The 24,865-nt window shown below is 38.6% G+C and overlaps 1 protein-coding gene across 5 annotated transcripts in view; it reads left to right on the top strand.

Annotated features, from left to right (window-relative positions):
• LOC125451140 (terminal uridylyltransferase 7-like) overlaps positions 1-24,865 on the top strand; it is an 81,912-nt gene that overhangs the window by 13,434 nt on the left and 43,613 nt on the right. For all 5 annotated transcript variants that reach the window (XM_048527914.2, XM_059644626.1, XM_059644625.1 and 2 more), the window contains 10 exons: positions 6,197-6,351; positions 8,102-8,218; positions 11,402-11,579; positions 13,373-13,461; positions 15,041-15,092; positions 15,864-15,933; positions 19,041-19,167; positions 19,984-20,103; positions 21,960-22,079; positions 22,170-22,350. In XM_048527914.2, coding sequence (XP_048383871.2) covers positions 6,197-6,351; positions 8,102-8,218; positions 11,402-11,579; positions 13,373-13,461; positions 15,041-15,092; positions 15,864-15,933; positions 19,041-19,167; positions 19,984-20,103; positions 21,960-22,079; positions 22,170-22,350 — 1,209 coding nt within the window. The remainder of the gene's footprint in view (positions 1-6,196; positions 6,352-8,101; positions 8,219-11,401; positions 11,580-13,372; positions 13,462-15,040; positions 15,093-15,863; positions 15,934-19,040; positions 19,168-19,983; positions 20,104-21,959; positions 22,080-22,169; positions 22,351-24,865) is intronic.

The raw sequence follows: 24,865 nt of genomic DNA on the forward strand, positions 1-24,865 counted from the left end.
ATGTCCTAGTCTTGGAGGTGTTCCAGAGGAGGTTTATAAGAATTTTCTTGGAGATGAAGGGCTCGTCAGAGGTTGAGGACTCTTCGGGGGAGCCTGTACTTGATGGAGTTTAAATGATGAGGAGGAATCTGATTGAAATTTAAAGATTATTAAGAGGCCTAAATAAAGTGGTTGCACAGAAGATATTTCCACGAGCAGGAGAGACTAGGACCAGAGGGCACAGCCTTAGAGCGAAGGGACCACCCTTTAGACCTGAGATGAGATGGAATTTCTTCAGCCAGAGGGTGGTGAATATGTGGAATTATTGCTGCAGAAGGCTGTGATGCCAAGTCATTGAATGTATTTAAGACAGATTCTTTGAGAGTGAAGCCATGGATAGCGACTGGCCCAAGTGGAGTCCCCAGCTGTGTACTCAGATCCGGCACACATCTGCTGGTTAATGTCTTTAACTTCTCCTTACTACAATCTGAAGTCCCCAGTTGCTTCAAGAAGACAACTATCACCCGGTGCCAAAGAAAAATCATGCAACCTGCCTGAATGACTACTGTCTGGTGACTCTGACCTCCATAATTATGGCATGCTTCAAGAGGTTAGTCATGGCTCTTGTCAACTCCACCTGCCCAGATCATCCTAATCCTTCACAATTTGGCTCCAGTTGTAATAGTCCACAGCAGAAGCCATCATTCTTGCCTTACACTCCTCCTTGGAATGTCTGGATAACAAGGGTACCTACGTCAGGCTTTTACCTGTTGACTATAGTTCCGCCTTCAACACCATAATTCCAACCAAACTAACTTCTAGAGTCTGAGATCGAGGCCTCTGCTCTTCTCTGAAACTGGATCGTCAACTTCTTGACCCACAGACTGCAATCAGTGAGAATAGGCGACAACACCATTTCCACGACAGTTCTCAGCACTGGTGTCCTGCACGGTTGTGTACTCAGCACTTTACTGTACTCCCCATATGCTCATGACTGTGTGGCCAAATTTCATCCTAATTCAATCTACAAGTTCCCTGATGACACAACCATTTGGGCCATATCTCAACAATGATGAGAGAGAATACAGGAAAGAGAGTATGTGCTTGGTGGCACGGAATAAAAACAACAGTTTCTTCCTTAACGTCAGCAAAATGAGAGAGCTGGTCATTGACTTCAGGAAGCAAGATGGAGGACCCATCCCTGTCCATATTAGTGGTGCTGAGATGGAGATGGTCGAGAGTATCCAGTTCCTGTGAATGGTGATCACCAGCAATCTGTCCTGGTCCACCCACTTTGATGTGATTGTCAGGAAAGCGCGACAACGGCTCTACTTCCTTGGGAGGCTAAGGAAATTTGGCATATCCATAAAGGGACATAAAGTCATAGAGATATACAGCGCAGAAACAGACCCTTCAGTCCAACTTGTCCACACCAACCAGATAACCTACATAAATCCAGTTCTATTTGCCAGCATTTGGCCCATATCTCTCTCAACTTTTCGTACTCATATACCCATCCAAATGCCTTGTAAATGTTGTAATTATACTAGCCTCCACCACTACTTCTGGCAGCTCATTCCATACATGCACCACCTTTTGCATGAAAATGTTGCCCCTTAACTCACTTGTAAATCTTTCCCCTCACCTTGAACCTAATCCCTCCAGGTTTGGACTCATCCCCACTCCGCCAACCCCAACGCTGCAGGGAAAAGACCCTGTCTACTTACCCTATCTATCCCTCTCATGATTTCATAAACCTGTACAAGGTCACTCCTCAGCCTCCGATGCTCCAGGGAAAATAACCCCAATTTATTCAGTCTCTCGCTATCGCTCAAAACCTCCAACTTTGGCAACATTGAATTTTTATCGAAACCTTTCAAGTTTCGCAATACCCTTTCAATCCAAGGAAGACCAAAATTGAACACACTGTTCCAATTGTGGCCTAACAAATGTCTTGTACAGCCACAACATGACCACCTAACTCGTACTGTCAATAAAGGAAAGCATACCAAACACCACCTTCACTATCCAACTGAGAGTTACTAGAAAGTAGACTGTGAACCTGTACCCTGAGGTCTCTTTTTGTTCTGCTGTTTGTAATTGTGCTGGCCTCCAATGCGCTTTCTGGCAGCTCATTCCATACAGGCACCACCCTCTGTGTGGAAAAAGTTGCCTGTTAGATCTTTCCCCTCTCACCTTTGAACCTATGCCCTCTAGTTTTGGACTCCACCCCCATCCCAGAGAAAAGACCTTATCTGTTTATTCTATACATGCCCCTCTTGATTTTATAAATAGCTTTAAGGTCACACCTCAGTTTCTGACCTTGCAGGGAAAATAGCCCCAGCCTATCCTGCAATTCCCCATAGCTCAAACCTTTCAACCCTGACAACATCCTTCTAAATATTTTCTGAACCCTTTCAAGTTTCACAACATCCTTCCTGTAGCAGGGTGACCAGAATTGCATGCAGTATTCCACTAGTGGCCTCATCAATGCCCTGTACAACAGCGGCATGACCCCCAACTCCTATACTCAAATGGACTGACCAATAAAAGCAAGCACACCAAACAGCACCTTCACAAAGCTATCTACCTGCAACTCCACTTACAAGGATCTATGAACTTGTACTTCAAGGTTTCTTAGTTCAGCAACACTCTCCAGGACCTTACCATTAAGTGTATACGTCCTGCCCTGATTCGCCTTTCCAAGATGCAGCACCTCACATTTATCTAAATTAAACTCCATCTACTGGTCCTCAGCTCATTGGTCCATCTGATCAAGATCCCATTGTACTCTGAGGTAACCTTCTTCACTTTCCACTACACCTACAATTTCTGTGTCATCTGCAAACTTAGTGACCACTCCTCCTATATTTGCACCCAAATCATTATCATAAGTGATGAAATGCATTTGGACCTAGCACTGATCCTTGTGGCACTCTGCTGGTCACAGGCCTCCAATCTGAAAAGCAACCCCCGCACCACCCCTCTGTCTTCTACCTTTGAGTCAGTTCTGTCTTGAAATAGCTTGTTCTCGTATTCTGTTGTTCTAACCTTGCTAACCAGTCCACCATGTGGAACCGTGTCAAAGGCTTTACTGAAGTTCATGTGGATCATGTCCACCACTATGCACTCAACAGTCCTCTTTGTTACGTCTTCAAAAAACTCAATCAGGTTAGTGAGACACTGTTTCCCGTGTCACGTTGACTATCTTTAATCTGTCCCTGCCTTTCTAAATATATGTAAATCCTGCCCCTTAGGATCCCCTCCAGCAACTTGCCCACCACTGATGTCAAGCTCACTGGTCTATAGTTCCCTGGCTTTTCCTTACCACCTTTCTTAAATAGTGGCACCAGTTTAGCCAACCTGCAGTCTTCCAGCATCTCACCTGTGGCTATCAATGATACAAATATCTCAGGAAAAGGCCCAGCAGTCACTTTTCAAAGTGTTCTAGGATATACCTGATCAGGTCCCAGGAATATGCCCACCTTTAGGCTTTTTAAGACGTCCAGCATCACCACCTCTGTCAGATGGACATTTTTCAAGATATCACTATTTATTTCCCCAAGTTCTCTCTGTTCCGTATCCGTCACAGTAAACTCTGATGCAAAACATTCATTTAGTATCTCCCCCATCTCCTGTGGCTCCACACATAGGCAGCCAAGCTGATCTTTAAGGACCCTATACTCTTCCTAGTTACCCTTTTGTCCTTGATGTATTTGTAGAATCCCTTTGGATTCTCCTTAACCCTATTTGTCAAAGCTATCTCATGTCCCCTTTTTGCCCCCCGATTTCCGTCTTAAGTAAACTCCTACTTCGTTAATATTCTGGGATTCACTGGATTGTTGCTGTCTATACCTGACGTATGCCTCCTTTTTCTTAACCAAAACTTCAATTTCTCTCGTCATCCACCATTCCCTACAGCTACCAGCCTTGCTCTTCACCCTAAAGGAAATGTACTGTCTCTCGACTCACGTTATCTCATTTTTGAATTCTTCCCAATTCCTTGCCATCTCTTTGCCTGTGAACATCTGTCCCTCATGAATTTTGGAAGTTCTTTCCTAATACCGTCAAAATTGGCCTTCCTCCAATTTAGAACTTTAACTTTTAGATCCTGCCTATCCTTTTTTATTGCTATTTTAACAGTAATAGAATTCTGATCACTGGACCCAAAGTGCTCCCCCATGACTCCCCAGTCACCTGCCCTGCGTTATTCCCCAAGAGAGGGAGAAGTTTTGCACTTTCTCTAGTAGGTACATCCACATACTGAATAAGAAAATTTTCTTGTACACACTCAGCAAATTCTTCTCTATCCAAGCCCTTCGCACTATGGCAGTCCCAGTCTATGTTCAGAAATTTAAAATCCCCTACTATAGCCACTATCGTTCTTACAGATAACTGAGATCTTACAAATTTGTTTCTCAATTTCCTGCTGACTGTTGGGATATTTATAGTACAATCCCAATAAGGTGATCATCGTTTTTTTATTTCTTAGTTCTACCCAAATAACTTACCTGGATATATTCCCAGAAATACTCTCTCCAAGTACAGTCGTAATGTTATCCCTGATCAAAAATGGCACTCCCCTCTTCCCCCTTTCTAACCCCCTTCATCTGTACCCTTGAATATTAAGTTGCCAGTTCTGTCCATCCCTGAGCCACATCTCTGAAATTGCTATGATATCCCAGTTCCATTTTTCCAACCATACCCTTGGTCATTTGCCTTACCTGTTAAGCCTCTTGCATTGAAATAAGTGCAGTTTATCAACTCTTACCAACCTTTATAGATGCACCATAGAAACGGAATCATTTGTTGGCATATGTATTCAATGTAAAAATATAGTGAAAAGTGTATACGTTTGCCGTGCATATATGGTGCCGTTTACATTAACTTAAAATAAGAAAAGAAAGAAAACAGATAACTTAAGAGAGTCCAATTTCCTCTTCCACTGTTGCAGTCTGCTCCAGGCTTTCTGGTCCTCACTACTCCTCTGCCAGTGTCCTGCTCTTGCCGTCCCACTCTTGACCCACCACCTTTGCTTTGGCCCATACTCGATCCACCGTCGCTGTAGGACACAACCCACATGTTCAGCTGCCGCCATGTGCATCCTAGCCACAACCCAGCTGCTTTCCTACTCCTTAAGTAGGTAGTTAAAATGGGGTGGGGAGGGGTATAGAATGCTGCAAAGGGAGAAAAAAAGACAAAGAAAGGGGACAGGCGAGCAGAGTGAACTCTGAATGGAGCGACTTACCTTGCCACCATCTTGTGGGAAGAGATTCTCTTCTGGATTCTATCCAGATCCATCACAGATTGGTACAGCAACTGCTCTGCTGAGGACAGTAAGAAACTACAGAAAGTTGTAAACATAGCGCAGTCCATCATGCAAGACAACCTCCCATCTATTGACGCCATCTAAACTTCTTGCTGGTTCAGGAAGGCAGCTGACATCATCAAAGACCCCTCCTACCCCATTTGTAATCTCTTCCATTGGGCAGATGATACTTAAACACACATGCCAACAGATTTATGAACAGCTTTTTCCCTGTTGTTACTAGACATCTGAATGGACCTCTGAAATTTTAAGTTTAATGTTGAACTTCCTCTTTGTTCTCCTTCCCTGCAGCTGGAACATTGTATTCTTCGCTCTGTTCTGTCACCCACATGTACTTTGTATGGTATGATCTGCCTGTATTGCATGTAAAACAAAACTTTGTACTGCATCTAGGTACCTGTAACGATAAAATTTTTAAAAAAATTAGTCAGGGAATCGAGGGTTTTGGGAGAAGGCAGCAGAATGGGGTTGAGAATCATATCAGCCATGATCACATTTTGCTGGGCCACAGGGCCTAAAACTATGTATTTTCTGTTTATGTAATTCTGATGCATGGTCTGTGAATTTTTTTGAAGTAGTAGAAAGAAAGGCTGATGAGAATACATTAGACATTACCTGTGTAGATTTTAAGGAAACATTTGACAATACACTGCATTAAATACTGGTTATGCCACTCCAAAAAAATGTCATTGGACTTGAAATACATTATTTCTGTTTCTCTCTCCACAGATACTGCCAGGCCTGCCGAGTTTCTCCAGCATTTTGTTTTTATTTCAGATTGCCAGCATGGGCAGTGTTTTGCTTTTATTTGTTGAATGACAAAATCCATTTTTGTTTTGCAACTGTTATCTCTCTGCAGTTTTATTTTGAGATTAATTTTATTTGAAGGCCATATGAAACCCAAGAAAACAAAAAGAAATGAAAAGATACAAGACCTCAATGCACCCATTATTGATGAATCCAAATTAACAAAAGAAGAACGACTTGGATTGTATCAGGTTGAAGAAAGACTACAGCGAGAATTTATCATCAGACTCAAGAAAGTAATGTAGTTCTTTATGTTGACTAATTTTGTTACATTGATAGGATAAATTGTATTTTTAGCATGCTCAAAACTTTTATATTCTGATTAAAGAATTTTGTATAGTTTTTTTTGATAGTTACGTGATTTATGCTGTTATTGCTTGCTCAGAAGATTTTGTGTTGTTTCAAGGATTTCAGAAATCTATAGCTTTTCCTATATTCACGTGTAAGAACTATGCATGTTGTTATCTGTTCAGAACAAAAGCACTGGTGTTACCCGCTATTAAACACCAGCAAGGCATACTCTTGCCTGCAATGCTGAAATAATAGCCACCACCAAGTTACCACTCCAAACCAGCTTTATTAACCACCAATATCCCATTCATAAACAAACTAGTCATTCTTTTATGTTCCCTGGAACCTATTTTGCACACACCTTTGCCTGGCTACTCCCATCCAGTGTTGCACCATGGCTCATGGAAGTCTTTCATTAGGGGAGACTCTGCACGTGGCATCACAGGATAACATGCTGCAGGTCTGACCCTAGAAGGCCCATCTTTGGGTGGAAGGCATCTGTCTTGAATTGGCTGACCAGCAGCAAGGAGGGAATTGGTAAGAGTGGAAGCGTAGAGGTCATTAGGTTTGTGCTCCAGGGAGCCACATCACAGGATGGTGGATCAGCAGTCCTTGCACAGTAAATTTTACGTTATTTGGCATTCAGCCAACTGGAATGCAATGTTCCATCAGATATCACTGTGACTATACAAAGCTATCAGTCAGAAGTGTCTGTAAAAAAGATGGCTAAGACTTGAAGTTTTTTTTCTCAGTGTTTACTTTGAAAGAGTCAAAAGGTGAAGAGGCTCAAGCATTCTAAAAGCTGATTGATTGTTTTTGCACGTATGTTGCACACTTTCATTTGATTCCTACAGTTAGCATGAAGAGTAAACAGACTTTTTTGTCTTTTTCCTTCTTAATGGTGGAGACTGCAGGTTTGATTAGTGCTCTCAAATATGACTTGCAGCAGTCTTCAGATACTGCACACTGCAGCCACTGTATGCCCTATGATAGTGGAGTAGAGAAATATTGTCAGGATTAGTCTGCAATTCAAGAATTACTGGACAAAAAAACAATAATTGTTTTTCCAGAATAGCTCAGCGCAGGAGTCATCCTTATCTATTTTGTGATAATAAGCTGAAATCTCCATCCCTTTATTCAAACAAGTTTATTCAGTTTTTTTTAAACTAGAAAGATGGTTTTTCAAATCCTCCTGCAGACAGTGTTAAAGGCACCAATTCTGTGTAATATGCTTTGAAGACCCTGTAAATTGTTGGGATTTGATCCAGCAGGAGCACTTCTCCTCATTTCACTGACCCATAGAAACTATTTTGATTGTGATTAAAAATTGATAGAATAAAGTTGCTGTTTGTGGTATGTTGTGTTGGTTTTTGGGAGTTTTTTTTCATTTTAAGAAATGCAGTTTGGAAACTGATCTAAGGCATGCCAAGTGATGTTTAATTTCATCAATGTTTTTAATTCCTTCAGAACTTTATCACTCATTGAAGGTGTTTTAAAAAATGGACTGTAGCAGTATGTTTTGGATACAAAGGATTCAAAGAATTTATATCACAGTGTTAGGTGGAAATACCTGCAATGATATTATGAGCAATTCTGATTACATCAGTTTGCGTGTTTATCATTGGTGTGTGATTAACATCCTTTCCTACTTCTGAAATTCACCATTTGTCATTTGTGTCACAATTTTATTTTCAGCGTGCGCGAAGTTGCCCTACAGCAAAGTACACGTGCAAGCTTTGTGATGTGTTGATTGAATCTGTGTCATCTGCTTATAAGCATATTAAGGAGAAGCGACACAAGAAGTATATAAAGGTGAGTTGGCACTGAAGTTATGTGTATTTCACGTCTATCTCTTTCAGAGTCTGTTGTTTCAAAATGAACCTAGGAGAGAGTTGCAGTACTATTTCCAAGAATTATTACTGTACAGTTTAAGGTTTATATGGGCAGGCAATAAAAGAGAGTTAAGGCAGCAAATCTGATTGTCACCTTGAATGGCAAAGAAGACTCAAGGTGCCAAGTAGCCCACTCCTCTACAATTGATGTTCTGATGTTTCAAAATCACCATCACAGTACATTCTTGAAGGAAAATATCATCTCAATGCAGAAACATTTTTGCAGAAGTAATTACTGCAATATTATACTTAATAACTGAGATTAGAATTCTTTAAGTCCATCGAGTAAAAATTTTTGATTTGTCGGCAAGTTAACACATTTATGTGCTGTGGAACATTGTGCCTGACACCATGACAGATTCAGTGATAAAGTTTAAGAAATGAACTGACGAAAAGATTAGTAGCACCATGAATGAGACAGGAAAAAGACATAACATACTGCTGTAATTTCCCTTAATATTTAAGATGTTTTCAGAAGATAAGCGCTGTCATTGAGGGCATTCGATATCCCAGGACTTGTAGTCTGGTCACTGTTATTGTGGTGTCTTCTACAACATATTAACATGAAGATATTAACATTAAGGTTGATGTTACTATCTAGCATTGTATTGGCCTTTAGGTTATAATTGTCCCACATTGAAATATGAATTCGAAGTTGAAGACAGTTGGCTTTTAGTTAAGTAAATGATAGTACTTGGAATTCTTCTTTAATATTACATCACAATCCATAGTTATGTATGGGCAAAATCCAGTGGTGATAATCTCCAGGCTGTCTTCGGTTATAGAGTCATACAACACAGACACAGACCCTCGGCCCAACCAGTCCATGCCGACCATAATCTCAAACTAAATTAATCCCACCAGCCTGGCCCATATCCCTCCAAACACTGTTTATTCATGTACTTATCCAATTATCTTTCAAACATTGTAACTGTTCCCGCATCCACCGCTTCCTGTGGAAGTTCATTCCACACATGAACCACTCTCTGTGTAAAGAAAAGCATTTGCCAGTCAATCTTTCTCCTCTCACCTTGGCCCTAAGTCTTAAAATCCCTCACCCTAGAGAAAAGACACCTGCCATTCACTGCACCTGTACCCATCATGATTTTATAAACCTTCATAAGGTCGCCTGTCAACCTCCTGGGCTGGGGGTGTTTTCACTGGAGCATATGTAGCCTCTCCTTATAACTAGTTACGTAAAGACTGCTGCAATTGATTTAATAACTGCCTAATGAAATTATGACGTTGTTATTGTCAAAACTTTATTTTGAGTACTGCTCAAAACTAGTTCAAAATTTAAAACTAGTTCCTTGATGTAGGTCCGGGTTGCTTGTTGTGGTTAAGTTTAGTCATATTAAGGGTAGAATTTACTGATTAATGTGTTTTTCATTCGGTACGGTTACGAAATATTTCTGCTTCATCACAATCCATGTGTTCTTCATTTGTAAAACAAAATTATTAAAAATTAGAATTATTTTACAAATTCATGAGGGAAGTGGTGGCATAATGGTAAAGTCATTGGAGTAGGAATGCTTGGAGATGCAAGTTCTCATCCCACCGTTGTAGCTGGTGAAATTTAAGTACAATTAATAAAAATCTGGAATATGAAGCTGGACTTGGTCATGGTCATGATAAAATTATCATTCATTGCTGTAAACAAAATTAATTTTGTTCACTGATGCCCTTAAGGGAAAAGAAATCTGCTGTTCTTCCCTGCTCTGACCTACCTGTGACCCCAGACCCACAGCGAAGTGCCTGAATCTCACTTTCCTTCCGAAGTAGCCTCAGAAAATCACTCTGTTCAAATGCCGTTAGAGATGGACAATAAATGTTGGCCTCACCAGCAATACCTGCATCCTGGTAAAGAGTGAAAAAAGAAATTACACTGGTTGAGAGAACTGACACTTGGAGCCCTTTGATCCGCTTTGTAGGTACACTGGGTGAAAGAAAGAAGAGTGAAAATTGAACCTTTTCAGTATCAATGGATTTGAGGCACTGCAGCTTCCATTTCCTGCTATAAAGTTGATGGGAAGCCTGTCCACAATCCTCCATGGCTTCCCTGCTGTGGACAGCATTAAATTCTTAAATGAGGGACACCTTCCACTATCTTAGGAGGACATCCTTAGAGAGCTGCTGACCAATCGTATGTCTGGCAATGCGAATGCTGGCCACTACAAGGGCTACAAGTAATTTTATCACACCAAGGAGCCCTAATAAGTTTGGGATTGGGGCACAGTGTGAGACATGTGGGAGGCAGGTCCCACAAGTCCAAAGGGGTGGTTGAGCAGTTATGACCTTAGTGGGCGTTGCCTCTACAGTCCCAAGGGACCAAAAGGGATGTTCTGCCTCCCCCTCCCCCTCCAGTGTTCAGCAATAGCCTGCAAAGCATAAATCAGTTTCACACATGGCACATGGCTTTACCCTTAAGTCATTTTCTTTTAAAAATAAGTGTGCCATTGGCCATTTAAGGGCGTCAGTAGGTAGAGAAGATGGTCAGGCTGCCCAACACCGCCTCTGCTGTAAAATTTCAGACATACAAGGTAGGCATTGAGCAGGCCACTCACTGATTTTAAAACTCCACCCCATCTTCAAACCTACGAGCAGAAAGGGGAAAAATTGTTTGCATTGTGCTAATGCAAGCTTATTTTGAAGACCAAGGTCTGGCATACTTCTTAATTAATTATTTTATTTGTGCTTAGTCACTTACTACCCATAAACTTGAAGTGTAACTTCACTAATTTGTGTCATTTAAATTTAAGAAAAGGCATTTCTTAGCTTAAAATTGGACTATTTTTCTTTGTTAGGGGAATAGAGGACAAAACTATGGCAGTATTTTCAAACAGGAGCAAAAATATTTTCTAAACACTCATTTTAACTAGACAATTGAATTGGTATTTTACAGGATTATACTATGGGTTTTTTTTTTAAACAGTCCACCTCCACGTTTAAATGGTATCAGTGATTCTTACAAAATTGGAAATGAAAATGTGAAATATTAAATATGTAGGAGTTCTCTGTGAGTTATGGAATAAATACAAAAGTATTTAAGATTATGTTTGGGATATTTAGTATTTGGTTTGTTAACTTGGATCGGTGCCATTAGGAAAAGCAAGAAGAAGAAATGCTCACAAAAATTCCTCCTCCAAATGTATCTCAAATAAGAGCAATTGATGCTGCCATTATGAAGGTTGTACAAGAGCATGGCTTGACTGTAGAAGATGTGAACCAAAGGCATGGAATTACAAAAAGAATGGAAAAGCACCTGCAGATTTTATTACCAGGTACAGTGTTATCCTGTTTCATAGTCTTGATTAAGGAATCACAATTATCTCCAGCTTCAATTTATTCAATCTGAATTCCTACAGAAATTCCACCCTTCATGTTGTGATTGCGGATATAAACAAGACACCTAAAAAACACAATCTGTTGTTCACACTGAATTCAAATATGCACTCTCAATGTCCATGCAACACCATGTGGACACCCTCAATCTCTCTTTTAAGCAACACCATACCAAAACTGTCCTGGTCTGTGGTTATACTTCATTCTTCACCTCACAGTACTTCGAAAAAGTCTTTTTATAATCCTTCTCTTGGGTGTGAAGGATCATATTCTTCACCAACATACGTGATGTAACGTGTCTCCATATCTTTCCACTTATTCCCTCTGTATGTATTTTTCTTTGAACGTCAACCCTTGCTGAATATTTATGATCTCTTCTGAATTTCCCCTCTTTTGATTCCGAACATTTTGTCTTAACAAAATCTTCAGTTCATCCTTTAAAACCCCACCTCAATTAATTTTGAGTTTGGTATGGCCCAAACACTTCTTCCTTGGCCTGCAATTCCATTCTTATGACTTTTGACAATGAACTTTTCTCCCTTAATGGATTCTTCATCCAGCTCCAATATTCTGCTGCCAGCAAACCCTTTGTCTTTTGCTTTAATCCTTGTTTATCATTCACCATTTTCACCAGCTCCAATGTGATACCTCCACCAAACGCCTCTTCCCCTGCCCTCTACTTTCTGTGTTCTCATAGACAGTCCAGGAAATCCTGGTCTGTGCTTTGGTCACGCCTAACACTTTTCCCTTCATGAAGACACCATTCCATGCAAGCCCAAGTGATGTAACACCACCTCCCTTTTCACCATCCAAAACTGCAAATGCTGTCTTTTGAAGTAAACTAGTGACTTGCATACATACTTCAGTTTAGTAAACTGTGTTTGCTGTTCACAATGTAGTCTCCTCTACATCAGGGAGACTGGCTGACCCCTTTGTGGGATTTCTCTGATTAGATTAATAAAATGACCTGATCGTGCTGTCACTGATTGTTTTAGTTCTTTACCTTGTTACCACTCTGACCTTCCTGATTTCAGTCTAACAATGATGTGCCATGCAATCTTGAAGAATGGTTCTCATATTTTGTCCCAGCTTTCTATAGTATTCTGGACTCAGTACTAAGTTTGTGAACTTAGATCATAACCCTTCCTTTCATTTCACCTTGTACAGCCTTCTTTTTCTTTTACTAGCTTGTTTCTTTCTTTATCCCTTCGTGTTTCATTCAGATAGCCTGTAGCTATTTCTGCCTCATCTGAACGTGAGTTTTTTTTAACTACCACTATCTTTGCCTTTTGCGACATGAAATGTTTTGTAGTTAGCCTTTCCTGCCTTCAAGTTTAATGCAGATCTTCTATTTAGTTCTTCCTGTCCCTGGCTTTAAAAATGTGTGGATTAATAAAAACACACAGATTTCTATAATTCTTTAGTTCTGATGAAAAGTCAGCAACCTGGAATGTTGGAACTGCGCTCCAATAATGCTGCATCACCTGCATTTTCTGTTTTTATCACAATATTTTTCAATATTGTAATTTTCGTGCAATTTTACAATACTGTTTTATGTTTTTGCTTTAGATCTAAAGTGTTATATAATAAGGTGATTTTTATAAAGTTTCACGGTTTTTCAGGTATACGGTGTAATAATTTAAATATTTTGGCATTATAATGTTGGCAAATTCCAACATTGCCTTTAGCCATTGTTGGAATTTATGGTATTTGTATATTTTTTGTTTCCCAGATTGCTCACTAAGACTGTATGGCTCCTCGTGTACAAGATTTGGCTTTAAAGATTCAGACCTTAACATAGATATACAGTTTCCAGCTCACGTAAGTTTCTAAAGACTGCACAATGAATACAGTTTATGTTCAGATTTCCATCAGGTTTGGAGTATACTAGTTTAGATAATAAGCCTGACATTAAAATTGTTCACATATAAACTTTAATGTTGAAAGTTTTGAACATTGAACTTCAAGATTACTTTTAACATCCATCTATCTTAGAAATATTTTGTGAATTCTGATGGTAGACTCTTCTCATTTTAGCACTGTTTGGTATTGAATCTAGTCCCATTTGCCATCATTTGGCCTATACCCTCTAAGCCTTTCCTATTCGTATAACCATCCAGATGCCTTTTAAAGTTTGTAATTGTGCCGGCCTCCACCACATTTTCTGGCAGCTCATTCCATAAAGGCACCACCCTCTGTGTGAGAAAGTTGCCTGTTAGATCTTTTCCCCTCTCACCTTTGAACCTATGCCCTCTAGTTTTGGACTCCACCCCCATCCCAGAGAAAAGACCTTATCTGTTTACTCTATACATGCCCCTCATGTTTTATAAATAGCTTTAAGGTCACACCTCAGTTTCTGACCTTCCAGGGAAAATAGCCCCAGCCTATTCTGTGTCTCCCCATAGCTCAAACCTTTCAACCCTGACAACATCCTTCTAAGTATTTTATGAACCCTTTCAAGTTTCACAACACCCTTCCTGTAGCAGGGTGACCAGAATTGCATGCAGTATTCCACTAGTGGCCTCATCAATGTCCTGTACAGCTGCGGCATGACCCCCAACTCCTATACTCAAATGCACTGACCAATAAAATCAAGCACACTAAACAGCACCTTCACAAAGCTATCTACCTGCAACTCCACTTACAAGGATCTATGAACCTGTACTCCAAGGTTTCTTAGTTCAGCAACACTCTCCAGGACCTTACCATTAAGTGTATATGTCACTCCCTGACTTGCTTTTCCAAAATTCAGCACCTCACATTTATCTAAATTAAACTTAAATCTTCTATAATTGACTTCAGAATGTCTCTATTATTCATATCTGGCTAACCAGTTTATAATTTTCTGTTTTCTCCCTACTTTTTTTAAATAGTGGGTTTACATTAGCTACCCTCAATCCATAGGAACTGTTCCAGAGTCTATAGAATCTTGAAATATAACAACCAATGCATCCCATATTTTTGGGGATGTTTCTTTAAGCACTCTGGGATGTAGATTATCAGATCTACATTGGGGATATATTGGCCTTTTAATTCCATCAATTTCCCCAACACCACTTCCGTACTAACTGATTTCCTTCAGGTCCTCCCTCTTGCTAGATTTCCCAAAATTCTTGGTCCCTCCTTTGTGAAGACAGAACCAAAATATGTTATTTGACAGGTCTACTATCTCTTTGTTCCCCATTATAAGGTCCTGTTTCTGAGTTGTCACTGTTTTGTTTCTAACAAAGGATAGTTTCATTTCTGATGATTAGTATTCTGGTAATACTATGATAATCCTGAATGATATTTTGAAATGTTAATGATAAAAGTGAAGAGGGGAATGTATTTCACGTGAAAGCAATACATAAAGAATTATTTTATCAATGAGTACACCGGTCCTTTTTGTTTTGTTTCTCAGATGAATCAACCAGATGTACTATTGCTGGTTCAAGAAAGCCTTAAGAATAGCAGTAAGTTTTTGAAAAGATAAGAGAACATGTCTTTCGACTATTACAAGTAATTTCTCCTATTTTTAGAAGCTATTATCTTGTAGAATTAGACATGAAACTGTTTGAATAATGATATAATATCAATTGTATGGGTATTTTATGTAGTTTGTTGAATTTTATGTCTATATTTTGCCTGCGACTAAAATGACATGAGAATTATGGAAATGTATCTCACGCACTTAAATTTAACACATTAACGGCACACTTTACAAATCATTGTATGGAGTATATAGAGCTGTGCAATATTTTCAACCTAATACCAGCAAATTAAAACTTAGCAACATCTTGTAATACTTTTGTCCTTTTCCAATAGGTAAAAACTAGAAGAGCCTAGTTCCTATCCCAGGAGTTAATTTACAAAAACTAAAACTAATCATTAGAGCTCCAGTAAATCAGAATAGGGGTTCTTCGTCAAAATTATCTAGAAGACATTTGCCCACTGAAAGTGAGTCACCATGTTTATACAGTGACGAATATTGTGTGCCTTTTCATTGTTTGCCAAGTAATGCTTAAAGTTCTACCTCAGGAAAATTTGTGACTGGGCCTGAACACATGGTCCTTTGAATCTACATTTTGTATGTCAACACAGTCCCGAGTAAATATGTTATTCAGATTAGTTTAGTACAAGCTCGGTTCATAAATATCGAACCTCCCTGTGATGAGCAGAAAGAACAGTTTAACAGTCAAAAGAATTGTTAAATAGATTTTTTTGCTCTTCCCAAATTTATTCAGTTTCTTTCATTGATGTTGAGGCGGAGTTCCATGCCAGAGTGCCTGTCGTACTATGCAGAGACAAGCAAAGGTTTGTCGGGACTTACTTTTCTTAATATGAATGTAGTTACTATAGTGTTAAGTGTAACATGAACTGAACCACTTATAAAATAATGACCATTGTAAGCTAATTAATCTAACTTAATGTGCGTTTTAACACATCAAAATAAGTTATGCCCAACTTAAATGCTTCCTATTTCTATTGCAGTGCGTACTAAGTCTTTTTTTAAGTCTCTTTTTCCTTGCTCCGCTGGCACTGCCACTCTTTGGTTAAAATTTGAGTGTGATTTGCTGTTGAATCATGCCAATCCCATTTGAGATGTAGGGAGAGACACAATTTTCTTTATTTCCCAGCAAGAGCTGAGATTGAATAATCCCTGGTTGGAAATTAACTGAAGCCAGGAGTTTTGTGTTTTCCCTTTAACCAAGAAAACCTTTCCAGCTCTTCATTTACAAATAATATAGATTTATACAATTAGGAAGAAAGCCCCTCCCCCTCCTCAATACATTCTCATGTCAAAAGCTTTCAGTCTTTGATTTTTTAAAAATCTTTGCAACTGATGATTCTTAGGTTTGATCTTAGATGTGGTCTTCAGAGTTCAAAGCGTATTTTTATATGTGTACAAATTTGAAAGGGACGGGTGTTCTGGGCTGAATAGCCTTTTCCCATTTTAGTTACAAAATATTTGATTTTACAAAAGAAATTTATCCATTGATTCAACAAATTAGAAACATCGAGTATTTTTCAGGCTTTTTATTCGCAAAAACTAAATTATGTAAGCCTTTCATTTTAAAAATAGATTGCTTTGAGACCCTTTAAGAATGCGAAAAACGTGCCCTTGTTTCATTCATTGAGCTAAAGATGCAAATAGAAAGTTGACACAGTTTTAAAAATGCAGTTTTAAAAGAAAATATTTTGTGAATTTCATAGTATATTGTCTCCTTGAATTTCACCTAACTGCCCACACTTACAAGCGGATCTTGTATTGCTTTGGAATGAGAGTATAACTCTGTGTACTGAGAAGTGATACTAGTGATACCCAGAGATCAAACAGAATTCTTGCAGTACGTCAGTGCTGTTAATATGATCTGAACATTGGTAGGCATAAAGCATGTATCTTTCTCTAACCAAGACTCTAAGAATAATCCAACAAATGTAAATTGTTATGAACTGAATAAATGAGAACAAACAGTATACTTGTAGTGGATATAAAATGTATGGTACTCCTTAATGCCAGAGCAGCAATTACGGTTTGACTGCCTTAACCTTCTGCATTAAATTGATTTTTGAAATTCATTCAATTTCTTACTGAGGATCTTCTGAATAACACTTATCCCTGACTACTTTAAACTTCCAGAATTATCCATCCTAGCATTGCAAAACGATCACAATTTTGACTCATGTTAACACACTGTAGACAGCTGTTAGTCAAAGATATTACTGCAAAAGTCTATACTCGATACCCCCCCCACCCACCCCAAACATGGACGTTTAATTGCATGATTTGTGGATAGATACTGAATCCTTTTGAACAACTAATTGCTTATAGATTCTCATCAATATCTAATAAAAGTAACAATACCACACAAACTTTAGTCATTGTGAAATATGAATGACTCTGCCTTTGTTCCTCAGTGTGAAAATTAATTAGACTATAATGTGCATTCTGTACAAAAAGGACTAACAGAAACTCCCCTCACCCTTTAGGTGCTGTCTAAGAAGAGGGAATTCAGTACTTAATCTTTAGTGTATAATGATGCTTTATTTTTATCATTGAAAGTTGCACATCACTTAGCAAAACTTTATGCACAGGACATAATTTCAAAACTTGTGGTTGACACAAGACTTTGAAATAAAGTAGAATCAAACAGCATGGAAACAGACCCTTCAGTCCAATTCGTCCATGCCTATCAGTTTTCAAAATAAACTAGCCCTGTTTGCGTACGTTTGGCCCATATCCATCTAAACCTTTCCTATTCATGTGCCTGTCCAAATATCTTTTAAATGTTGTACTTTTGCCAGTACTACTTTGTGTGATTTGTTATATGCACCACCCTCTGTGTTGTCCCTCAAGTCCCTTTAAAATTTTTCCCCCACTCACCTTTAACCTATGCTCACTAGTTTTGAACTCTCCTACTCTAGGGAAAAGGCCTTTGCTAACCACCTTATGTATGCCTATCATGAATTTATAAACTTCAGAAGGTCATCCCTCAACCTTCTACACTCCTGACGGAAAAAGTCTCAGCCTATCCAGCTTCTCCTTATAATTCAAACCCTTCAATCCTGGTAACATCTGTAGGAACGATAATGATGAACTTCAAGAGGACATAAGTGGTATTTTAGAATGGATAAACATCTAGCAGATGAAACTTAATACTGAGAATTGTGAAATGGTAGATGTTAGGAGGAACAAGGAGAGGCAATATGAAGTAAAGGGAACAAGTCTAATGTTGCAGGAATAGAAGTATCTTGGACTACATGTGTTCAAATTGTTTAAAGGGTATGAAAGGTTGAGAAAGTGGTTAAAAAGACATATGGGATCCTGTGCTTTATAAATAAAGGGAAAGGATACAAAATATGTGAAGTTATGACTCATATATAAAACTCTGATTCAGCTTCAAATATAGCAAGAATTGTGCCCAGCGCTAGGTAGTGTACTTTAGGAATGATGTGAAGTTGTTAGAGAAGATGCAGAGAAGATTTGAAAATGTTTCCAGTGCTGAGTAAGATCATTACGATTGGAGAAATTGGAGCTATTCTTCTTAAAAAGTTGAAAGAAGATTTGACAGTAGTCAAAATTGCGAATATAGACAGCCGAGATAAGGAGCAACTATTCCCACTTACAGAAGATTTGTGAACCAGGGGACACAAAATTATGGTGGAAACACAGAAACTGTATACTGTGAATGATTGGGATCTGGAATGCATTGCCTGAGACTGGTGGAATCTGTTCAAGTGAATACTTTCACAAGGGAATTGGCTAAGGAGCTGAAGAGAGAACATTTATAGCATTACAGGGGAGCAGGACTAGCGGTGTTGCTGTTGTAGAGAGTCAGCAGTGACATGATGGGTTGAATAGCCTTCTTCTGAGCTGAAGTTGTTTTATGATAGTGATGTTCTTTTCTTGTTCCCTTCAGTGGCCTTTTATGTAAAGTGAGTGCAGGCAATGAAAATGCATGGCTCACAACATATCACTTAGCTGCCTTGGGGAAGTTGGAACCTTGTCTTACTCCATTGGTAATTGCCTTTAGATCATGGGCTAAGGTAAGAAAAACAGTATTTGAAAACATGAGTGGTTTAGTAGCTGCAGTAAATATTTTATTTAATATTTTTATGATGCAACTTTTCACTTTTAAAGTTAAAATAAATACTTATCATTTTAACTTAATTTATGTTTAACTTCCTTTTTATGTTTAGACATCTGAATCCTCTGCTTCAAGATGACAATTTTCAGGCAAATTTTAACTTCTCGCCCCCCTCACAAATGGGAGACGATTGTAACATTGTCTTTAACTCCCTGACGTAGTTACAAAAGATGTGATTAATTTGACAAGACTGCTCTTCATTGTTGAGAATACATGATGTTCTTATTTAGAAGGAGTGAGTTAAAATGTAAAGACACACTGTTGTAGGGGACAGATTATACTTCTGCGAGTAGAGGGAGGTGATTCTTGTTTGCCAATTTTGAAAAAGAAATCTATTAACATAAAGTATGATGTTGGTTATGCAACATCCAGGACACTGTGAATTTCTACTAACAATTTTACGGTAAATTCAATTGCTTTATTCAGAATAAACTTCAAGTGACAATTTTAGAAAACATACACTTACCCGTCCCCCCCAGGTAGTCCGTCTAGGTTGATTGTAGAGCTGATTGCATTGAATTTGTGCAGGGCCAATCCATTTCTAGCAGTTGGACTCACTCCAATGACAAAAAGCAGCTTTGTAGAACTCATAAGAATTCCTCTTTCAAAGAATCATCGCAGGCACAAAAGATAAATGGTTTTCTTTTTAAGTATAAGATTCCATAAATCTAACTGATTTTTTTTTTAAAAACAAAGACATTTTTATTGTTTACAGCTTTGTCACATTGACTGTCCAGATGAAGGAGGATTGCCACCCTATGCATTTGCTTTAATGGTAATCTACTTTCTGCAACAAAGGAAGGAATGCATTCTGCCTGTGTATCTGGGATTATGGGTAAGATTTTTATTTAAATCAGTTTTTCCAATTTTAGTTATTATATTCCTTCCTATTTACTATTTAGGAAGTTGTGCAAAATTTGAGAAGAAAAAGACCCATTTTGGCTTGCATTTATTGAGAAAATTCATAAGAAGTACCAAAGCAAAAGGACTGATCTTCTGGTTTAACTGATTGGTAGAGATGTTGCCATGGAGAATGTACCAGTTGGTGATGACTGATGATTAACTGCCAAGCTTTGTTCAAATTTTTGTAATAGGCAGTGGACTATGAAAAACATTGCCTTGAGAAATGGACCAGAGAATGGCTATTACCTATTTTGTTGATTTGAAATTGAAGGAGTGCGTGGACATGTTAGTTTGATCTTTAAAGAATAGGGTCTCCTGTATTACTAATTAACAAGATGCTGCCATCAAATTGAAAAGATGGTCAGCTAGTCGCACAAACTAATAACATGGTATACGAACTTCAGTGCCGTGTGTACAGCATATGCCCTGAAGACTGGTTGATGGTATCAATATGCGTATCCCTTCAGCTGTTTACAATAAGCATGGTACTTATCTCACCCAATCACCTTTGTTGGCAAAACTCTCAACTCCGGTGTCCAACATTAGATGTGACTTTATGCTTGAACAATGTTTGCTAAACAATCCTGTGTGCAGAGAATTATGCTGACAGCCAATTTGGGATACTCAGTCAGGTTCATAGCATGGCACACTTTCATCTTCTGCCAGCTACATATATTAATGTATGGTGTTTTGTTCTCAGTAGAAAGAACATGTACATGCACTGAGTCTGTTTCAACTCAACAAAATAGACAGTGGTATTCTCCAGTTCGTTTCTCAAGGCAGTGCCTTAACCAAACGGAGTCACCTGCCTTCTTTACCATTTAAATCAAGCTTGGCAGTTAATTGACAGTTGTCATTAACTGTCGAAATAAAACAAAGAACTACTTCAGAAGGTTCACTTGACTTAAAATGTTAATTCTGCTTACTCTGTACAGATGTTGTCAGGCCTGCTGAGTTTCTGTATCGTTAACTGGTACATTCTTTCGGGCAATGGATCTATCATTCAGAGTCCACTTGCTGACTGAATCAGCGCGTTCCTATCATACAGTACCAATTTTGTTTCCCTTTTGTTATTTCTCACAAACCATCCTGATGATTGGAACATAAAAAGCTTTGACAAAACATGTTTTTCTCTTATGAATATTGAACACATTCTGTATAACTTCAAGCACATTTGCAATGTGTAAAAGTTTGCAGATTTCTGTACCCTAACATGCTTTGTCTCCTCTTCATCTACTAAAAGATCAAAATGTATTGAGTAGCATAGACTTTTTATAATGAGTAAGCCCTTAAGCCCCTAACAGAGAACTATGATTAAAATTAGCAACCTGCTTAAAATATGTCAGTTGTATTTATCTAAAATCAGCAAATATTGATTTACTTTCTCTAAAGTCATTATATGGATATTAGAATCAATATCTTCAAGTTAGTCAGTTTTGTCATCATAATTATTTCTGTGCTGTATGACTCTGACTCTGTTATTTTTGTGCTTTTCTTATTAATATTTTCAATCATAGTTTTTTCTCATTCTTTATATTTAATCTTTTGATTCTGTGTTTAGCCAAGAAGGAGGAAGATGATCATCTGAATAGACAGTAACAAATGTGCCCTGGACAGTAGCGCCTCTGCCCAGGAAAACACAACCTTTGTAAAAAGAGTTGAAATGCTGATCCAACAACATGTTCACATTTGGGCATTCAGTATTATTGTACTTGTATTCTCTTTGAAATGTATAAATAAAATAACTGCTATCTTAACTGCTTTACTAAAACTTTTTATTTTTTAAAGATTGACGGTTTTATGGTGGATAACCTAGGCAACTTCAGTCTTAAAGGTGTAGAAAATAACAAGGTTATCTGGGAATTCAGAACTGCGAGTGGGGATTGTAGCAATTCGAATGAAGGAAAGGTATGTTTTCCTATCTTGTGGGTGGATTTCAGTCATTCCTTTAAACGGCCATAGTAATTGAATAGCTTTTCAATCACATTCCTTTGGTAGGTTCCACTTGTATTTGGACTAAGTCAAAAAAATTCTGTACCATTGGGGCAGCTGTGGGTTGAACTACTTCGGTTTTATGCACTGGAATTTTCACTGGCGGATTACGTTATTTGTATACGGATCAAAGAACCACTTTCCCGGGAAGCTAAAGACTGGCCCAAAAGGAGAATTGCTGTGGAAGGTATAAAAAAAACCTACAAGTGTAATAATCCATTCTCATTGCAAATCTAAATGCTGTTCATTTTCGTCTGTCCACATCTGTCCCCTCTGTAGTTAGTAGGGAGGTTGTGAATTAGGTGTTCTTTGGATGCTAATATTGTGTTAGTTCAAAGCTGTCCCTGCTTACAATAGGGAGACGTTCACGGGTCAGTGCATTGTTTTAAGTGCAAAAGTGAGTAAATTCCCTTTTTTATTCTTGGGATCACAAACCTCATTCGATGAAAAATGATACTTCTGCCCTGTTGTCATCTCTCAAATCTATGTGCTGTGTTTCTCAAAATTCTATACATGATCCCTCCAATCAGGTTTCTGCCCCTGCCAGAGTGTCAAACTTCCTTTATTGCAAGAGAATTTGAGTACACAACAATGATGTCATGCTGAAATTGTCGAGAGCCTCGATGAAACGTCACCTGGAGCATTGTATATACTTTTGGTCTCTTTGTCCAAGGAAGAATATACTTACCACAGAGGAGGTACAATGATGGTTCACCAGTCTTATCCCTGGGATGTGGAATTATCCTACAAAGAGAGTTGAGGAGAATGAGCCTATATTTTATAGAGTTTAGGCCAATGAGAGGAGATTTCATTGAAGTTACAACATTTTTTTATAGGGCTTGACAGTGTAGATGCAAGGAAAATGTGTTCCTTGTCTGCAGAGTCTAGAGCTAGAGAATGCAGCCTTGGAATAAGAAATAGGCTTTTAGGACTGAGATGACGAATGTTTTCACTGAGAGGGTGGTGAATCTTTGGAATTCTTTGAACTTTCACAACCCTCTGACCTAGTCACCAAATATATTCAAAGCAGAAATCTGTAGTTTTCTATATATTGAACACATCAAGGGATATGGGGAAGGTGAAAGAGAACATGACACATGATCTTGTTGAATAGAGGAGAAAGTTTGAGGGGTCAAATTGCTTACTCTTCCAAGTTCCTATTTTCCCTGCTTTCTTACCAGTGTTACAAATTACATTGTGTGTTATTGTGACAAGGATAATCTATTCCGCCTTGTGCTCTTCAATTTATCTGCCTCCCTTGATATCGATGACCACGCTATCTTCCTCAAGTCCTCTTCACTTTCCAGGTGGGTCAAATTGCATTTGCAATGTTATATTTTGACCAAACCATTAAACACTTCAGTGCCTTTTACCCACCTATATTCCAATAACCTTCACACCATTGGTAATCTGTCAATCTCTAAATTGTATTCAAATAATGAACCCTTCTGACTTTGGCTAGAGAAGACCAAAGGTTCCACATCCTTTGAGCAAAACAAATTCTCTTCGTCTCTGTCCTAAATCCCCTTATTTTTAAATTGTCCACTGGTTCTAGACATCCCAACCAGGGGCAACATCGTAAGAACATATGAATCAGGAGTGGGCAGTTCAGCTACTCGAGCCTGCTGGACCATTTAACATGATCACGTCTGAACTTGTGTCGACCTCAATGTCCTCTTACTGTTTAAGTATTTTGTAGGTTTCAATGAGATCATTTCTTATTCTTCAAAACTGCAGAGAGTACAGGCCCAGTTTACCTGATCTCTGTCGTCATGACAATCTCTCCATTCTGACAAACAAGTCTGGTGATCTTTTGTTTTATTCCTACTGTGGACATGATAACTTTACTGGATAAGGAGGCCAGAAATGCACATAGAACTCCAACTCCTGTCTAACCGGGCTTCTCACCATTTAAAAAATATTCTGCAGATCTGTTTCTCCCATCAAAATGGATGGCCTCACGTTTTTCCACATTATGTTCCATCCGCCATGTTCTTACCCACTCACTAAGCGTGTCAAAATACTCCTGGAACCTCAATTCATCTTCCTGCTTAGCTGTGTATCATCTGCAGGTTTGAAAATATTACATTTGGTCACCGTGTCCAATTCGTTGACATATATTGTGAATAGCTGGGGCCAAAGTACTGATCTGTGCAATTACCCACTAGACACATTGTAACAATGATCTATTTATTCCTCCCACTCTGATTCCTGTTTGTTAGGCAATTATTAATCCATGCCAGTACATTATCTCCTAGCCTGTGTGCTTTTAATTTTGCGAATCCACTTCCTGTGGGAGACCTTATCAAAAGCCTTCAGAAAATTCAAGTTGACCCTTTATAAATTTTTAAAAATAATATCTTCAAAAAAATCCCAAGTTCATCAAATACAGTTTTCCATTCACAAATCCTTTCGGACTATGCCTAATATCAGACCTCATGCCACATTGATAAGCGTACTCAGGAAATCCAGTTACAGTTCTTTATTTCATATGTACATATGGAGAGAGAGCCACAGCACACTGAAGTATAAATCTCAATCTGCTGTTTTACAGAACCTTTAAGTTCTGTCCGGATTAGAAACATGTGCATTACCATTTGCACACTTCAGTGTCTGTGTCTTATGTTACGTTTGTTTTCCCCAGTCTTTCATAGGCATTGTCTGTTCTTTACCCAAGGCTTCTGAAAGTGTGCTTTCTGTCC

Source organism: Stegostoma tigrinum, chromosome 3 (assembly GCF_030684315.1).
Source record: "Stegostoma tigrinum isolate sSteTig4 chromosome 3, sSteTig4.hap1, whole genome shotgun sequence".
In the NCBI taxonomy this organism is placed as follows: domain Eukaryota; kingdom Metazoa; phylum Chordata; class Chondrichthyes; order Orectolobiformes; family Stegostomatidae; genus Stegostoma; species Stegostoma tigrinum.